The following is a 19937-nucleotide window of genomic DNA, read 5'->3' as shown; positions in this document are numbered from 1 at the left end:
ATAGGGGCTAATATCTGAAATACATAACTCCTACAACTCAATAGCAAAAAAAAAAAAAAAAAAATCTGATTAAAAAATGGGCAGAGGATCTGAATAGACATTTTTCCGAAGAGTGCACACACATGGCCAACAGGAAAAGATGAAAACATGAAAAGATGCTTAGCATCACTAACCATCAGGGAAATGCAAATCAAAACCACCACAATGAGATACCACCTCACACCTATTGGAATGGCTATTATCAAAAAGGCAAAAAAAAAAAACAAGAAATAACAAGCATTGGTGAGAATGTGGAGAAAAGGGAACCCATGTACACGGTTGGGAATGAAATTGGTGCAGACTCTATGGAAAATAGTATGAGGTTCTTCAAAAAATTAAAAATAGAACTACCATATGATCCCAAAATACCGCTTATAGGTATTTATCTGAAGAAAACAAAAACACTAATTTAAAAAAGATACCTGCACCCCCACATTCACTGCAGCATTATTTACAATAGCCAAAATATGGAAACAGCCTAACTGTCCATTGGTAGATGCATGGACAAAGAAAGTGTGGATATATATACAATGGAATACAATTCAGCCATAAGAAAGAATGAAATCTTGCCATTTGTGACAACATGGGTGGATTTTGAGGGGGTTATACTAAGTGAAATAAGTCAGGCAGAAAAGACAAATACCATATGATCTCACTTATATGTGGAATTTGAGAAACAACAAAAAAGCAAAATCATAGATACAGAGATTGGTGGTTGTTAGAGGTGGAGGTTGGGGGATAGGAGATATGGGTGATGGGGATCAAAAGGTACAAACTTCCAGTTATAAAATAATCAAGTCATTGAGATATATAGCATGGTGACAATTATACTGTATTGCATATTTGAAAGTTGCTGAGAGCAGATCTTAAAATTCCTCATCACAAGAAAAGGAAAATTATAATTATGCTTGATGACAGATGTTAACTAGACTTTACTGCTATCATTTTACGATATATACAAGTATCTAATCATTATGTTGTACAACTGAAGCTAATGTTACGTGTCAATTATACCTCAATTTAAAAAAAAAAAAACTTAGTCTGGTTAATAAAAGGCAAAGTTGTAGATACGGTGAAATTTTTAGGATCCGGAAGGAAATTGATCAGATAACGTGGATCATCAGATTTCGAATACAAGAGGCTGGTGGAAGAGAGGAAAGGTAGAACAAATTAAGACATTCGGTTTCATACGTGGAACTCAAGAGTTTTTAAGCAGTTTTTAAGTTAGATGAATTCAAATATATTACTATATCTGAAATAAGAAAATTTTTCTTTTCTTCTCACAGTTCTGTGACCTATTCTGGAATCCATCTGTTGAGATGCTTTATAGCAAATATAACAGGAAATCTTAAGACTGATGGCCTCTAGTTTAGCTGAAGATTCAAAATTCTTTTTGCCAACTGGAGTTGAACATATAGAATTTCAACATTGTTTTAAATGTTGTGTATCTATAATTTGCAGAAGCATAATTTCATCTTTAAAACCTGCATCTTCCCAAAGCAAGAATGAATTTGTGGTGGGGAAAAAAAAGTTTATAAATAAATTGTGCAGTTCATTAGAACAGATACTGTTCCTATTTTAACAGTGTTTCTATTTTAACATATTGACAAACAAGAGCATATATAAGTCCATTATGTGAAAACCTATTTACTACTATGTAGAGAAGGATTTGCCCTGTTTTTATTGGGCTTTTGTCTTTTAAAGACAACGTCTATTATGTATATTTAAGTATTAAAATGGGCTAGGTAAAAAAGGGGCTACTTTTCTATTAAGCATTTATAGGTAGATGGAAGATAAATGCTTCTCTCTATGCCTGTAATTTATCTTTTTTTCTGAGTCCTTATTTGAATATAAAAAAAAAATATTCTTGATAAAAGTTCAGTCAGTCCATACTGGAAACATCAGTCATTTCAGACTGGGATCATTCACCTTCAAATGAACACAGGATTCAGAATCAGAAGACCAGAATTTAAGTTCCAGTTCTAATATTTATTATATTGGGTCTTGGGCAAATTACTTGATTTCTCTGCCCTTCATTTATAACTCACAAAGCTTATAGAAGTTAAAATAGTATTGTATGTGTAAAAGATATCTGAATACTCTATTGTGAAGTGAAACCAACCAAGAATACAGCAAAATTCAGACTTATCACAGAAAACCTCTTGTCATAGAGGTGGTAACATTTTCTCTAGTGAAAGACAAAAACCAAGAACTAGTTTTAAGTGAGAACACTGATATTTGCAAAAAGCAGGAGAAAAAAGTTGATGGACCAGTTTAGAATTGTACAGTAAGATTCAGAATGGAAAGATAAAGCCTTACTTTGAGCTAAAGTTAACAGAAAAGATTTTTATGAAGATGCTACTGACGTATACATGTAAGTGGCTTAGCTTTTCAAAGTGAGGCTGAATACTAAAAAATTATAGCAGTAGCCCTGGATAAAAATTTAAGGCTGTAAAACAAGTTTGTGGCTTTTTTAGGGAATTCTATTATGATTATGTTTCCAGCTTTATAGTTGATAGCCCTGGTCTATTCTAACCAGCAGTGTTTTTAAAAAGAAACAAAAAACTTTATGTAGGCATTCACAAAGTAAAATATATGGTTACAATAGACTAATCTTAGAAGTCATCATTTTGCTTGCCAGTGTTACTTTACTGCTTGTCTTAGCCATGGTTCTTCTAAGAGCAGAGCCCAAAACAGAAGTTTGCATGCAGTCGTTTATTTGGGAAGTGATCCCAGGGTACGGGAGTGATGGAGAAAGGAAACAGAAGAAAGGAAAGTCAATCAAGGATGCAGGAGTTGGACATCACATAGGTACTAGTCTTGATCTTGAGGGACCTTCTGGGGAGCCTTAGGAAATGTGCCTCTGAGTTGTCTTTGAAGTAGGGAGAAGGTGGCTCCACACTTCTTCCAGCTTGTGCATGCCTAAGTGCCAAGCAGTTCCTGCAACTTGTCAGAAGGAGCAGGAAGAAAGAGGTCTCTGGAACAGGAGGCAAAGTGCAGTTGTCCACTCCTACTGGAAACTGGTTGCCACAGGAGTGGCTGAACTAAGGCCAAGAGGATTTGGTATGGGAGGTCTCACCACAGTGCTCTTATGAATAACCTGAGTGTTTTAATGCTACCAGAGCAGTAAACTTGGTATTCACTATGATGACACTAACAGTAGTTTTTTTTTTTTTTTTTTTGGGCGGGGGGGGGGGGGGACGGGGGGACAGAGGGAGAGGGGAAAAAAGAGAACCTTAAGCAACTTCCACATTCAGCTCGGAGCCCACCGTGGGCTCCATCTCACAACCCTGAGATAATGACCTGAGCTGAAATCAAGAGTTGCATGCTTAACCAACTGAGCCACCCAGGCAATTTATTAAGAACTTTGAAGTAAACCAGGATGTTTAGCAAGGCTTCAGAAAGAAGGAAGCTAAAACAGTGTTTCTCTCTGCTTTGCAGACTACTTGCATCAGAATCACCTAAGCTCCTTGTTAAAAAATGCAGGTTTCTAGGCACCTGGGTAGCTCAGGCAGTTGGGCATCTGACTCTTGATCTCAGCTTGGGTTTTGACCTCAGGGTCATGAGGTCATGCAGGCTTCTGTTCCCATGCCCTGGCTGTGTTAATCAGTCTCTTCAGAAGGTAATCTGCATTTTTAAACAACCCACCAAGTGATTCTCAAAACAGCCTAAGGTATGAGAACCACCAGTATAGGTAAGTGGGAAAATCATGCAACTCTTGATTTCAGCTCAGGTCATTATCTCAGAAAGAACAAGGCCAGATAAAGAATGGAACGGAAATAGAATAAGGATGGCCAAGGAAAACAAGGGTGCGATATATACTGGGGCACTGTTTTATTATTTATTTATTTATTTATTTATTTTAAGTTTTTTTTTTGTTTGTTTTATTTGAGAGAGAGAGAATGAGAGACAGAGAGCATGAGAGGGGGTAGGGTCAGAGGGAGAAGCAGGCTCCCCGCTGAGCGGGGGGAGCCCGATGTGGGACTCGATCCTGGGACTCCAGGATCATGACCTGAGCCGAAGGCAGTCGTTTAACCAACTGAGCCACCCAGGCGCCCTGTTTTATTTTTCTATAAATCTACATATAACGTAAAACTTAAGGCTACAACCTTCTTAACAAATAGAAGCTTACTGACCTAATTCTAGTAAACTAGAATATTTGAAAATATGTAAGATCCACCCTCTGAGCAATGGTACAAACAATATAAAAATACCAGATGACAGCATCAGCATTAAATTATAGATTTGTGTGGCCTCACTCCTGGGTCTATGTTATGTCAACCAAGCTTTATTTTTTTATTTAACTTTCTTATCTACTTCTACTTTGTCATCCTGGTTGTATATCATGTATAACCACATGTCACCTTACATCCTTTTTGGAAAAAAAGTTTATTTGGAATCAGTCACTAGCACCCAAATAAGTAAACCAGAGAAAAACCCAAAAATTTTTGGAGAACTCCAAAAGCATTTTAATATGCCCTCCTGTGAGATAAGGTAAACAAATGAAGTGAAATATGGTAGTGACCAGCCCCTGAGAACACAGTGGCAAAATTTTTTAGACCCTTGTGATGATCAATTCTAATTTATAATCAAGACAGTACAACCATCAGAAGCTACAAGTCTTGGTTTTCAGAGATGGGCTTATCTACAATGAAGCCAGTTAAGACCAAAGTGACCTTTTAAGCACTCCTTGATACTTCTCACCCCACCTGACTCCCCATATACCCTAAGGCACAGAGTGGGCTTTTATAAACCTAATTACTCAGTTCTTAATTCCCTGGTAAATCATAAAATTACTCTGTTTTTCAGGGACAGCTGTTTTACAGCTTTAATCAAGGAATTATATCTGCTTTTCAAGGATAGGATATGGTAGATTTTTTTCATCTTAACCCCTGGTACAAAGTCCAACTCAAAATTTGACTATTTAATATTCAAATACTTGTCAGTTAAATGACACAGAGCTACTATAAATGTTTATTGAACTGAAATGAACTGCCGTACAACGTTACACTAAGGTAGCTCATCTCTGAGTCCAAGTCGTACTTCCAAGTCTTTCCAAATTTTTTTTCAGCAGTTCCGTGTAAAACAGCAGGACACTGGACCAGTTTGTTAAGCACTTAAATGTCTCACAAATGAACATCTAAACTCCCATTAGAGCAAAAATATCATCAATGTCATCTGTCTCCTTAATGGTTCCTGATGTATTATGTTTGTTCATCTGCATCACTGTCCATGAATCAGTTTCATTTTCATTGCTTCCTATAAGGTTTTCATGAATTTGTTTCTCTTTAGTTTTTATAACAGGATTTGAAACTCTGCTACTCAAGAGTTGATTACTGTTAGGGTAGAGATCAGTTTTATGAACTGTACAGTGCGAGAGTCTCCATTTACTACTATCTGTAGCATTCTGAGTCCCTTGAGGGGATGGCTGAATGGCCTCTGAGAGAGTCAACTGCAACTTTCTCTGTAGTTTCCTCTGTTCCAGTAAAAATCTATTCTGAGATCTTCTTCGGCTCACATGATGCTTTGAAGTTTTGATTCCTGAGCCACGAAGAAGGCAGTTGCAAATAGATGTTTTTATGCATTCTAGTTTCTTTGGCAAACTTTAAAGGACAAGAGAAAGGAAAAATCTGGGATTAAGACACAAAGACATTTTCAAAAACTTTTGTCTCCTTTTTACCAACTCCCACAAGAAAAGACAATGTATTTACAAGCCCTATGCCTGTGTACAACCCCAGAATTATCACAAGAAATATGAAAATAGGAGCTTCAACCCAAATCTGTGTTTTCAGAGCAGAGCTTCCCTCTGATTCAGACTGTAGCCAAGTATGTCCCCCTTATGTTCCCAAAGTAAAGTACCTCCTACAACTGCCTGGCAAGGTAGCTGAATGGTGAGATACCTGCACACTTTAGTGTCAGAGCCTCTCCCTGATAACTGCTAAACTGTCCATAGTGTAATAGGAGTGGACTGGGGAAAGGATATATCACAAAGAGAACCATCTGCCTGGATGCATTAATCCATATCTGGATAAACAACTTCATGTTGTATCAGGGAGTGAACAAAGGAAAAGGAATCAAGGTGAGGGAGGGAGTTTATCTAAGAATGAGAAGATAGAGCTTCTGGCATAGACCACCTGACACCTTGGGCTGCCCTAATCGTGATTCTTACATCTTCCTCAAGTGTGGGAATTCAGAACTCAAATAGCTGATCATTTTAGGTGTTTTGCTTCTGAATAAGGTATACTGCGACAAGGTACATCAGTACCTTGCTAACTGCCTCACTGTTTGTGATAGATTTCAAAAGATTAGCATGGACCCGTAACTTCTACCCCCTCACTCTCCCCTTTTCCTTTTTAAATAAATACACAACTTTGAGGAAACCCCTTTATAATGTAGTAATTCAAGATCAGTTTCTAAACCCTTTTCTTGTCTTAACTCTAAGTGGTGATTTTTAAGTGGGGAGAGGGTAAGTGTACCTCCTAATTGAAATGGAAATAGAAAAAAATGAAAACAGAAGAATCAGAGGATCTGAATTGAATTCTGGATCTCCAGCTGTAACAATCTGAGCAAAATCCCCTATGTCCTCAGCTACAAAATGGGAATAATACTGCCTACCTCATAGAGTTATCATGGACAATAAGCAAATTTAAAATGTACTGTAAGTATAACATATTGAAACAGCAAAACAGGGCAGTACGAAAGAACAGTTATTTTTGTGGGGAAGGGAATAATGGTTTAACCAAATACCACTTTGTTACCCTTCTCACTAACTCTTAATTATTGTCATCTCTGTCTCATCTACCCCTTTTCCATCTTGGGCTGAGTTCCCATCCTAGAATAGATCCTTTTTAGATGGCTACAGGTCTTTAAAGGACCCTAATGTAGAAACCCTTCCAACAATTCATTCCTTAGGAATACTTAACAACTTCTCCCACAACTCTTAATCCAAACTTGTTTTTGTTGATCTTTACAGCCATTTGTCTAAAATTGTTACCATGGGCATCTATTAGTTTCTCAATAAAAATATAAAACCCTGAAGTGTCTAACTTCATTGTAATGCTTCAAGTAATACTAGCTCACAATCAAAGAAAACCATCCTTAAGCAGTTCTGTGAATCTAAGAATCAGAGGAAAAGGAAGAAATCAATACATGGGGAGTCTGGCACCCATGAACGAACATTACTTGACCCTAAGCCCAGAGTCTGGTGTGTGTCCTTGTAAGAGGCAGACCCTTCTGCTCTCACACCCTCATTCTGCTGCCCTGAAGCTGTGGGCAGACTGGCTGTCTCTCCTACTAGAGCAAGAGTGAAGAGTTAGTGCTCCATGAGGATTAAGTCTTACACAATGTATCCCCAGGCTTAGTATACCACAGACACTCCTAAGGCTTTCTGAATGAACAAATGGAATGGTGAAGAACATAAATGAATAAATCCAATTAACCAAGTTAACTTTCTTCTTCCCAATGATACAGCTGTGCCCAACAAAGGCAAACAAAATTGCAGTTTGAATAGATCCTTCTTTTAGCTCCCCTAGGGCTACTGGCCATCCCATTTTTAAAAAAGCTGACTTGAATATATATACTTTTGCCCTATACAACAGAAAAAGTAAAGGAATATAATTCTTATTATATACCTACCTGTAGCCTTGAGCTTCCACATGTTTGAGCCGGTTACTTTTAAGAAGTTTGTTACCCAGAAAGGAGGCCTGCGCCTTGAGTTTTTTGCTCCTGCACCACAAAATTGCTGTTTGGATTTCTTCAGAAAGTTGAATGAAACTCTCAGCCTCTCGAAATCTTTGCACAAAACTTTTGGCACAGGGAGTTCCTGTTGCTTTCTGAGAAGAACGTTTGGTTGCCTTTAGTTTGGACTGAGAACATTTAAAGTTGGTCTCCTGAAACATGGAAATGTGAGAAAAATATATTGGATTTGGTACTGATGTATAAATATATAACAACAGAGAAAAGTTGACTCACTGACTATGAAAATTAGAAAATGTCTTTTTAAAAGAAATAAAAGTTTTTTAAAGCTCACTGTGCTTTCCTTTATCTTAAAAAACTTAATGGGAAGCCATCAGAGAGGGAGACAAACCATGAGAGACTCTTAACTATAGGAAACAAACAGGGTTGCTGGAGGGGAGAGGGGTGGGCATTAAGGAGGGCACAGGATGTGATGAGCGCTGGGTGTTATACGCAACTGATGAATTACTGAACTCTACATCTGAAACTAATGTTGGCTAACTGAATTTAAATTTAAAAAAAAAACAACTTAATTTTTTACCCACCGCTCCTAACACAAGATTTTTTTCCCCCTCTATGCAACAACAGATCCCATCTATAACTGAATTCAGATGGGAAACATAAATATTCTAACAGATATCTATTTAATCTATACATAAGAATGAAACTCTACATGAATAAATATTGGTCAAAGTCTATCTGGTAGGGGAAAAAAAATGACTGAAGAGCCCTTTTCCTTGATACTACTAGACTACTGCATATTTGTTTTTCACTTATTTCCATACCCTGAGTTACCCTCCTCAATGATGGGTCATAAATGTTACTGAAAACACATGAAGACAGGGATGATGCTGAATGTATATTAAAAATGCTTAACTGAACAACACTTCCAATTCAACCATCTTTTGATGTGGCACCTTTGTCTCTTTAACCCCATCCTTCTATGTCAAGTAAAGTGTGAATTGTAGCAGCTTTCAGTGTTTACGAAAATATGCCACTTACTAGGTCTGCTTTCATCCTTCATTCAAAACTTCTTCCAAATTTCTCACTTTCAAGAAAAACATTAAAAAGTAGTAGAAAATATAAAAGTAGAGACCTATCAATACTTTGCATTGGTGATCGATAAAAGAAATTTTACCTTAGAAGCAAGCTGAGCATGTTAGTGCTAATTGCTAAAACTGTGGTAGTGATTAGTCATGAACAAGGGCTGCTGACCAACCAACCAGCTTTAAAACCAGCTCACCCAAAAACAGCTGGATGGACTGCAGAACTTTCAAGGGTCAGAGAGCCATAGTTCTTGAGAAAGAGTTGACAGAACAATTTGGGGAACTGATATAATGGTAAAGAACAGAGACTGTGAAAACAGACTGCCCGTGTTCAAATCCCAGCTCTGCCCTGTACTTGTGTTGTGGCCTAAGCAAGTTCTTTGTCCTTTCTAGGCCTCGATTTTCTCATCTGAAATATGGAAACAATAATAATAGCACCAGCCTCACAGGGCTTTTGCAAGGATTATAGGAATTAACACACATAAAGCATTTCAAAAGTAAATGCAATATATGTATTTGCTATTATTAGGACTACAATGATGATGATGATGATGATGATGATTCCTCCCTCCAGAACTCATAAATCGGATGGAATATAAATCCAAGCTGGAATCATTGTAAACATTCAAGAAAGAACTCTGACTTATCAGAAATGATTAAGAATTCTTTTTTTTTTTTTTAAGATTTTATTTATTCATTTGAGACACAGAGATACAAAGAGAGAGAGAGCATGAGCAGTGGGAGAGGCAGAGGGAGAGGGAGAAGCAGACTCCCGACTGAGCCAGGAGCCCGATGTGGGGCTCGATCCCAGGACCCTGGGATCATGACCTGAGCTGAAGGCAGATGCTTAACCATCTGAGCCACCCAAGCGCCCCAATTAAGAATTCTTAAATAGAAAAGAAGAAGTAATCCATGCAGGAAACCAGGAGAAAACAATCTGACAGATGGTAACAGAAGTCAAGTAATTACCACATCAAAGTGGGTGACACTGATGTACTTTACTTATCTGTCGCTAGGTCCAGAACAGAATTTACAGACACTGACTAAGAGGAATCATGTTAAAGCTTGAAGCCTAACCGGGAAAGAAAGAGAAGCCTCATGACAAAAGATGAGGATGACAGTAACAATGATGAGAATAGCTAATAACATCCAACCACAGTTAAGTGCTTACCATACTCCAGACTCTGTGCCAAAGACTTTACATGCATGAAAACTGCATAACCCTATGGGGGGCATACTATATTAGAAAACAGAGGTGTGGGCAGGTCAAGAAGCTTAAGGTCACACAGCTAGTACCAACTAAAGCCAAGACTCAAACCATTTCTGACTACAAAGCTCATACTTTTTTTTTTTTTTTAAGATTTTATGCATTTATTTGAGAGAGTGAGAGAGAGAGAGAGAGAGCATGAGCCGGGGACTGGAGCAGAGAGGGAAGGAGAGGGACAAGCAGATTCCACACTGAGCACAGAGCTTATGCGGGGCTTAATCCCAGGACCCTGAGATCATGACCTGAGCCAAAATCAAGAGTCTGACGCTAAACTGACTGAGCCACCCAGGCACCCCCAAAGCTCATACTGTTAATAAAATCCACACCTACAATGGATCCTAGTGACACTTTAAAATTCTAGCGAAACTGAGTAAGATGTTTTTGAAGGCATTCTCTAACCCAAATTTATTGGATGCACTCAGTCCCTTGGGAGTGCCTCTATTCATTCAGAAGCATAGGCTGAAAACTAAGGTGGCATTATGCTGAGAGCTGGGGATAAAAACAGAGATACAATCTCTGCCCTAGGTAAATGGCATCTACTCCACAAATTAGCAGAAATCGTAAGCCATAGTGATATAAGCCAGACAAACCTGAATAGCTTTGTGTTTCAGCTGTTTGCAGAAAGCTCTCACATCAAATTCTGATGACTTTTCTGTAGAGATGGAGAGACCACAGATACAAAAACTTAGGCATACTATTTTCAAATCAACGAATTCTTAAGTATATGACATTTCTTGCCAAATTACTAGAAAAGAAATAAAGGGAATTATAAGAGTTTGCTATATAAAAGCAAATTACCTTTGAAGATTCTCTTATTCTTTATTGGCTGTCCAAGATCCACATTATTCTGTGTATTGATCCTCATTTGTTTAGCTTTTTTGGAAATTCTGAGTACAGTTTCTTCGCTAGACCTTGGTGATTGCTCTTTTGTTAAAAACAGTTTATTTAACAATTTAGTTACTCCTTTAGCTGCAAAAGCTGTAGGCACTTTTTTCTTAAAAACCTCAAAATAGGGCTGTCCTAAAAATTCAGCAATATCAGAAGGAAAAGTAAAATCTTTGAAGTAAGGCAGTGGTTGAATCCTAGAGACCTCTTGAAGCAATGTGAACAATGGCTCATATAAAGAAGTCAGCCTTTTCAAAACACCTTTATAGAGAACCCTAGAAAAAGAGAGGAGGTCATGAATTAGCCTGTAATTATAATTTGCAGATTATGTAATAACCACAACAGATTCAAAGCTGAAAATAAACGTCTATCTATCTGCCACTATAGATAAAAAATGCTCTAGCACATATTTGTGAAGAGCTAGATTAGTCCAGCCCAAACAGAAAAATCCAAGTACAAAATGTTACTTAAAACTAAATAAAGTACTCCACGGGAAGATGTCTCAAGGATATGCGTCAATATCTTATGTATAAGGTTTTAGCTACATGGTGAGATTTTAGGCAAGTTTCAGGTTCTTCACATCTTCTCTGTTCTTTTGGAATGTCTTAAAATAAGCATGTATTATTGTTATAATCAGCAAAAATTAAAGTTATTTTCATTACAGAAAAGAATAATATGTTAGCTGTTAGTAATTCTAATGTTACCTCTAAGAATAAACAGAATAAACAAGATGATTGGAAATAGTACTTGAGAGACCCAGGTTAAGACATCAAAGACCTAACCATCAACTTAGGTTCCCAATCCACCCCAAGTAAACTCTAATCAAGTGAAGAAATGGAACCCCTGCACCATCAGCATCCCATGGGAAAACAAATATGAAAACCTAGGCTGAGTTAGATGAAAAAGAAATGAAGGATTTCAAAGGTACATACATACATACCATAACCTGCTCACCAGCCCGACCATCACAAGGTTTAAAATAATGAATTCTTGCAAGCCAAGGTGTTTCACAGTCAAGCTGCAGAATCAAGTTAAAGTTGGAAAACAAAGCCAAAGTAATTTGGATTTTACAAGTTACATTTATGAAAGAAACAGATGGGCAACAATTTTCTTAAAGAAATTAAAGCTTTAAAACATTCTATTTCAATCATGGAAACAAAGTAATACGCACTCTGCTAGAGTTCTCATTACTTAGCTTCTATGATTAAGAATTTCTGTCAGTACCCTTAGGATAACACATGCTAGATGGAGACTGGCAGTCTCTGGCAATGGATGTATCAGGCAATTCCTAGGAAAAGGAGGCCAAGAAGCAAAATTTTAAGAATACATTATAACTTTTACAAATCTCCTAGCTTTCAAACAGAAATACTATTAAATATATCCAAACAATTCCAATTCAGAAAAGCATTTCAGTTGATCAAGGATACAGAAATGTCTTGCAGCAACAGTCCAAGAAGCGAAGTAACAACTTGCAGGCTCCCAAAATCTTCATGAGCACCAGCTCAACCACCGGTTGACTGGGAATGACACATGCTTTGGTAGTTACAGGCTGGTTTTCACTTCAAAAATGGAAAAGAATGTTATTTTCTTTCTTAAAGTTCATTACTTATAAAGCATTTACACAGCAGTTTTCAAGCACAGATGAGCTGGAAAGCCCAATTTGAAGTAGTTATGTTCAATAATAATTCGCTGGAGTTGATAGACAATGTTTCAATATAATCTATCTTGACGCAGATTTCAGTGTCATACCAGTCCCTCCTACAAGCCAACAGAGGAGAGACTATCACAAATACCAGGTGCCGCTTATTAAAACAAAATTTGTAAGCTCCTCAGTTGGGTTATATCCTCACACCAGGCAAAGAAAAGTCCAAAGGGAGATCACATTGAAGACCATGAGGTCCCAAGCCCACCACACAGCCCATCACAAAGCAACTGGACCACTTACTTGGAAGAAAACAACTCAGACAGATGTTGAATTGAACCCTCCAAATCCATGTTTTTCAAACGTTTTAAACATTGTTCAACCTGAAAGGGGGAAGAGCAGCTCAAATTCATATAATACAGACATAGCCGCTGATAGGACCAGGAAAGCAAAGAAATGCAAAAGTTCAAAGTATGGAAATACACTCAACACAAGTGAATACCTCTGTTTTAGGGTAAAGTAATCTGTAGCTCAAAAGCAATTGCCCCTCCTTAAAGATTTGAAATTAACCCAGCCAAACAAATTTCTCAAATCAGGTTATAACTAGGAATTTACTATATGTCAGGATGTGCTTGATGTTATAAAGGGCACTGAACTAAGTATGAGATTATTCTCAAGATTTTTCTGAAGCAACACACTTTCTAATAATGAAACTATTAAAACATGATAGTAAATTAATTAAGCGCTAAATTTCAGCAGTTTGTAAATGGCCACAGAAATGAGGGAAGTGATTGGTTTACTCACTTTACAAAAGTATACTGAACACCTACTATATGCAAGGATTGCTGGGAAATAAAATAGTATATGACACTTCCCATTCTCTTGTTGCTAAAAATCTAGTAGTAAAAATAAGACATAAAATTTTTAAATACTAAAATAAAAGATATATTCTATTTAAAGTTGCAATCCCCTCAGCACCCCTCCCTTTCCTGCTTTATTTTTCTCCATGGCACTTATCACAATCTGACATTCCATGGATTGATTGACTAATGGCCCTTCTCCTCTCAACTACAAAGGAAGCTCCACGAGGGCAATATATTTCATCTATTTTATCCACCACTGTAACTCAGTACTTTGCAGTGTTAAGTAGGCACCCAACAGCATTTTATTTAAAAAAAAAAAAAAAAGGTAAAAGCTATGCATTATACAAAATGTGGTAAGAATTCTGTAGTCCTCAGGAAATACCACACGAAGGGCACGCGTGGGACTGCATCTAGACTTTGAAGGGTGTAATAATCTGGATGGGCACTGATACTGGCAAAGATAATATCTTGCTAAGGCTAGATACATGCTACTAAAAATTTAAGTATCAATTCTATCATAACAGCATAGTTTTCAGAACAGTGGAAGCAATAGTCTTCAAATACTTTGGGGTTAGCTCCTATCTTTTCAGTTTTTAATTCTGGACACTAGGAGAGAAGTACTGACAAACCAAGATGATAAAACACTTGGGAGGAACATAAGAACAGTCTTCATAACCCAAAGTATTGTCATACAGAAAGAGGAATCAAGACTATTTTCTGTGCTTTATGTATGGGAACATGATGGGAGGCTAATTCTACTACTGAGCTTTCTTTGAAGGGAGAAAAAAATCAAGTAGATGACAGTAGTGTGAACAGTGAAATGTTAAGCAGACAGAAGGCAGTAGTAGGAATGGAGATGGTAGTTGGCAGCAGCATGAAACATGTTCCCTACTCGAAGGAACGGCAGGGGACATAAAACATTACACAAATAACTGCCACATGCGGACCATGCTCAATACCATAAGAGTAGCACAAAGGGGAAGCCCAAATAGCCCACAGTCATAAAAAAAAAGGAGTTCCACTACACTAATTATCAAAAAATGCAACTTAAAATGAGATTATCACAATATGCACTCATGCTACACCTTAGGAAGAAGTTTATCACCGCCAGACGGCTTGAAATGGGACTTGCAGGATGGGAAGGCCTTTGCCAGGCAGAGATGGAGGGGCTGGGCATTCTAAATGTACAGGACCAGGTAAGCAAAAGTCAGGTGAGAGAACGAACGTGGTGAGCAGGGGAAATTGTGAAGAGTTCAGGTTGCTTGGAATATAAAATACATGAAGGTGAGAGAGAGCTAAGGAAAACTGAAAAGGCCATATTATGGAGGATATTGTAAGCCAAGCTGAGAGGTTTCATCTTTATTCAGGAGACAGTGGAGAACCATTAAAAATATCAAAGCCGAGTTTTACGATGATTAACCTGGATTTGGCATATAGGATATGCAAGAGTATAGGAAAGACTGGAGTTGAGGAAAGATCAATTAGGATAGCAAGACAACTAAAAGTTGACAAGTTCCGAAGAAAGAAGATGGAGCCAGAACTAAAAGGGTCTAGACGTAGAGAAAGTTTTGACCGATCAATTGACTAAATGGGAGAACTATGTAAAAGGAAGAAGCAGAGAAAACAGAACACCAAATTTTTCTGATTAGATAATTATTCGTAGCTTGGAAGCCAGGAGGAAAAATAGGTTCAATCTAATATGTTCAACTTGAAATACATTCAAATTTGGTTTTGGAGTAAAAGACTCCTAAGGAGATAAAAAGCTGCCCCAGCAAAGAAAACTTAGGGAAAGACCACGCTCCCAGATCTTTCTTTGATGAAGAAATCTCCATTCTTTCTGCCTTAAGAAATGGGAGTAGAAAATTAACCAGAGGGCACAAATCTGTAAAGTTAGAGAATTTGTGTTTCACCCCTGTATACCGAACACCACGCACAGTGCCTAGCACATAGAAAGTTACAAAAAATACCTGCAGAATTAATAAGGTGAATGAATTTATGAGCTTATAAGGAACCCTAATAATCGCTAAACTAGAGGGCCCAATTTTGTCTTAAACTCTAAAAATTACAGGAAACCACTTTCTATAAATTGTTATACAGCCATTTAGTCAAATATATTACTGATTAGATTATATGCCCCACAATATATAAACCACAACTTTGTTCTTTTTATGATTTTAGGGTTTTGATTACACTCAGGAAATTGTTTCTTAATCCAACACTTCGTCTTGCTCAAATCACTGTATCTGTGAACTAGGCAAAAGTACTGTAATTATAGATTATATATAATGGAAACTTTTCATAAAAATTACCCACTAGAAGCAAGACTGGCAAAGAATTAAACACAGTTCCTTTCTAAATAAATTGCTTTTTGAAATGCTTTCAGGGGGAAAAAAAAATGAAAGCCCACATGCAACTGTGGACTGAGGATCTATTAAGTCACAAGTAACTGACTGAGTTTCCCATAATAACAAAATACTAAGTGGCAGTGTGATTTCATTTTCATCAAGCAAGCATGTTGAGTCGTAAACACATGTTCCTCCTTACCTGTTTGAGGGCTAAGTGGGGCTTGTGGCGGCCCATTCTGTTGTGATTGCTGTAAAGGACTGCGCATAGCACATCTGTTTCTGCATCTAAGGTCTGGCTCTTCAGTGACAGTGTAACAAGACAGCATTCTCTAATTACAGCTGCAACACAAAGGTCTAAACCAGAGATATTTAATAAAACTTAGTATGTATTTCTACATTAAGTTTATTATGTAAAAATACCCTGAAGGAACATCTTTCCTTACTAAGGGGATTAAGAACAAATTCATATAATCAGCTTTAACTATAAGAACATTATTAACAATTCTAAGTATGTGAAAAGATGGAAAATGGTGACCGAGGATATAAAGTCCAGAAATCACTAAGAGAACATCTGTTAAACAATATCTTTGTATCACATTTTACTATGATTTTTAATAATCTTTCATATGAATACTTTGCAGTCATTTGGTGTATACTTACACCTAAGGACTTTGATGGCGGGGTACATGTTCTAGACTTCTCTAAATCCCCTATTTTGTTATGTACATAAGCAAGGCAGAATGGATAAACTCATACTCTTAAAAGCAAAGGTGCAGTATGTGGGTACTACTTTCAGGTAAGAATATATTCAGGTAAGAGAAACCACTGTGGCAACTGGAAGTTACATTTGATGAATGCCTGACTGAACACAGGGCGCTCAGAACGAAGTAACACCTTCCTAGTCTGAAAAGGTGTGAAGTAGAAGATGGAGTTAATGTGTGTCTCTGTGGTACTAAGGGTAGCACTAGCATCCCAGATGGAAAGAAGACAAAGGCAGATTCCTACAGAACAGGGAGAACTTTATTTTGTCCCCAACTATATGAAGTCAGAATGGACTGCTTGGAGGATGGGGAGTTGCTGAATTTCCACACCTAATAGAAATCCTGTTAAAGATTTTTTTAATAGAGAGGGGCGCCTGAGTGGCTCAGTCGTTAAGCGTCTGCTTTCAGCTCAGGTCATGATCCCAAGGTCCCTGCATCGGGCTCCCTGTTCCGCAGGAGGCCTGCTTTTCCCTCTCCTACTCCCCCTGCTTGTGTTCCCTCTCTCGCTGTGTCTCTGTCAAATAAATAAATAATAAAATCTTAAAAAAAAAAATTTTTTTAATAGAGAAAGAGGAAGATTAATCTGTAAATTGCACTGGTTGGGTGGATGGTGAGGAGGATGGGATGATTAGATAGACTGTATTTCACATTAACTATCACTTGAGTGTTCATTTATCGTATCAGGCACTGTTCCAAATGCTTTCTAACAGCACCGCTTCCTCAAAACAGCCCTATGAGGCAGGTACTAGGTTTATCCGCATTTGAAAATGAGCTGAGGCACAGAAAGGTTAAATAACGACACCCCCCAACCTGCCCAACTCCAGCAGAGCCAAGTGCCAGGATTCAAACCCAATTTGGCTCCTGAGCCAAGCTCCTAACTATTGGGCCCTACTGCCAAAAAACAGCAGGGCCACGGATAAAACACTTTAAGAGCACTCTCCCCTCATGACATCATTAGATGCTCTCAACAACCGTGATAGGTAGGCAGCACTAACCCCGTTTTACAGATGAGGCACTGGAGGCCAGAAAGACCGCAGTATAAGTACAGAGTGCCCCAGCGCCTTCCTAAAAGATCAGGAAACACGGCAGGGCGAACGGGGCTGCTGGCTGGCTGAGCGAGCACAGGGTTTCCAGGCAGCACTTCTCCCCGACGCTAGCTGCGTCCACCTCTCCGCCCCCCTGGGCGCGGGGCTGAGCCTTGGGCACTCGTCGCTCCAGCCAGGCCGTGCGGTAGGCACAGTGCGTTTAATGGAGGATTCCAAAGCAAGCCAGAGTCCCCACAAGATTCCCCGCAAGCTCGGGAGCCCAGGCGCCCTGGCCCGGTCCTGCCCCGCGCCCCTTCCCAGGGTCCCGCGGGCTCAGGAAGTCCCGCCCCTACCGCGCACGTGCGCCGGCCCGGCCGGACACCTCCTCCGGAAGCGTCTGCCGTTCCCCGGGCCCCTCACTCACCCAGAGCCGAGTCGGGGTCCTGCACGGTCACTGCGGTGCGGCTCCCCGCCTTCGGGATTCTCACGCGGTTCCACGGCTCCAGGCCCGGCAGCACCGTAGCCATCTTGGGAGGCCGGGGAGGGGCTGGGAAGGGCGGAGCTGGGCGAGACCTAATGAAGCGACCGAGGGAGGGGAGAAGAGAGGAAATCTAGGGGAGGGAGAGGGCAAGGGGTGGGACTGGGGCGGGGCCCGGAGGTGGGGGCGGGACCTTCCCCAAATCGTGGACCAAGTATAGTGGACTGGAGAGGATGGTCGTCCAGTCCCTGCTCACCAAAACCTGGCCGCGTATCAGAATCACTTGGGAGGGGTTGGGATTGGGGGCTGGGGGAAGTTCCATCCCAGTACTACTCAATCAGAATCGCCAAAGCGGGGAGGAATCTGCATTGTGTTTAGGCTTCCACACAGGGAAATTTGGAATTACTTCCAAGGCATTTTACAGATGTAAAAACTGAGGCTACGCATACACCCCCATTTCCGCATCAGACATTAGGGGGAACGAAAGAAATTAAATAGAGGTTTATGAAAGGTGTGGCACTTGAAACACAGAAGAGGGGATTTACTTTGTCCAAGACAGTCAAGGAAGTTTCCTCTACACCAACAGCAAAACCGCGATCACATCAAAGAAACTTGGAGGCCCTCTGACTCTCCATCAACCCCATCTTTATCAGTGTTTAAGACGTGACGGTATCTCAAGCTCTGCTGATCCTCACCTCATTAATAACTTTCTAATAGATTCTTTATCTTCAGCCACACTGACGTGACCTTAGTTGAGAAAGTCATCCACCGTAATGTATTAGAGAGACAGTCCATGGGTTTTGGAGACAGACCACCAAAGTTCTAATTCTAGCTTTGCCGTTTACTAGCTCTATGACTTCAGGAAAGTTGTGTAACCCCTCCAAACCTTAGTATCCTATGGGTAAAATGAAAATTATAGTCCCTACCTTAGGGTTGTAAAGTGCTTTAGAACAGTGCCTGGCATACAAGCAGATATTTACTCTTACCAGAATTAATACTGTTATTATTCCGACTGTTTAATACAAGTAACCTTGCCCTATTGAAACACTTGGCCATGCTCTTCCTACATTTCTTTTTTCTTTTTCTTTTTTTTTAAAGATTTTATTTATTTGTGAGAGAGAATGAGAGAGAGCATGAGAGGGGGGAGGGTCAGAGGGAGAAGCAGACCCCCTGCTGAGCAAGGAGCCCGATATGGGACTCGATCCCGGGACTCCGGGATCATGACCTGAGCCGAAGGCAGTCGCTTAACCAACTGAGCCACCCAGGCGCCCTCTTCCTACATTTCTTTGCAAATACTAATTCCTCCACTTGGATCATCCCTCTGAAACACTGTCCCTCAGCTCTGGTGTCATCACCGCTGGGTAGTTCTTCCTAAACATCCCATCCCCACTCCAAAACTTGATACAGAGATCCCTTTATATACTACCATAGTGTCTTGAATTGGCCTCTGTATTGGCTTCCTATTGCTGCTATAATAAATTATTACAAACTTAGTTGCTTAAAAGACTTCTTGTATTTCTGGAGGTCAGAAGTCCAAAATGGATCCCACTGGACTAAAGTTGGCAGGGCTTCTGGAGGCTCTAGTGGAGAATTCATTTACTTTTTCCAGTTTCTAAAGGCCACTTGCATTGCATTCCTTGGTTCGTGTGTCCATCCTCCATTTTCAAAATCAGTAACAGCATCTTTCAATCTCCCTCTCCCTCTCTTTCTATCATCCTTTTGCCTGTTTAGAAGGACCCTGGTGATTACATTGGGCCCACCAGAATAACCTGGTATAATCTCCCCATCTCAGAATCTCTGACTTCATTACATCTGCAAAAATTATTTTGCAATTTAAGGGAACGTAGTCACA

General features: G+C 39.3%; 2 protein-coding genes across 4 annotated transcripts in view; one reads left to right on the top strand and one right to left on the bottom strand.

Moving 5' to 3' along the window:
• Positions 1 to 19937, top strand: part of GTPBP8 (GTP binding protein 8 (putative)) — a 69924-nt gene that overhangs the window by 11067 nt on the left and 38920 nt on the right. The window contains exon 6 of one of the 2 annotated variants that reach the window (XM_035000166.1): positions 1326 to 2270. The exons of the other annotated variant lie outside the window; for it this stretch is intronic. Coding sequence (XP_034856057.1) covers positions 1326 to 1407 — 82 coding nt within the window. The 3' untranslated portion in view covers positions 1408 to 2270. Of the gene's footprint in view, positions 1 to 1325; positions 2271 to 19937 lie in introns of those variants that run through there. 2 annotated transcript variants of the gene reach the window in all.
• NEPRO (nucleolus and neural progenitor protein) lies at positions 5002 to 18203 on the bottom strand. Of its 2 annotated transcripts, none has more exons than XM_035000163.1 (9): positions 18032 to 18203; positions 16021 to 16175; positions 12917 to 12996; positions 12399 to 12530; positions 11912 to 11989; positions 10885 to 11246; positions 10677 to 10738; positions 7675 to 7928; positions 5002 to 5642 (listed from the first exon to the last, which is right to left on the bottom strand). In XM_035000163.1, exons 1-9 carry the CDS (start codon positions 18132 to 18134, stop codon positions 5180 to 5182), a joined length of 1689 nt encoding a protein of 562 aa, XP_034856054.1. In that variant the 5' UTR covers positions 18135 to 18203; the 3' UTR covers positions 5002 to 5179. The 2 variants fall into 2 exon arrangements, with proteins under 2 accessions (XP_034856054.1, XP_034856055.1); XM_035000164.1 differs by lacking the exon at positions 18032 to 18203 and adding an exon at positions 17578 to 17745.

This window comes from Mirounga leonina, unplaced genomic scaffold (genome assembly GCF_011800145.1).
Source record: "Mirounga leonina isolate KUSES-001 unplaced genomic scaffold, KU_Mleo_1.0 Mir_115, whole genome shotgun sequence".
Classification (NCBI taxonomy): domain Eukaryota; kingdom Metazoa; phylum Chordata; class Mammalia; order Carnivora; family Phocidae; genus Mirounga; species Mirounga leonina.
Note: the sequence above shows the minus strand (reverse complement) of the source record. Positions and strands in the feature narration are given on the sequence as shown.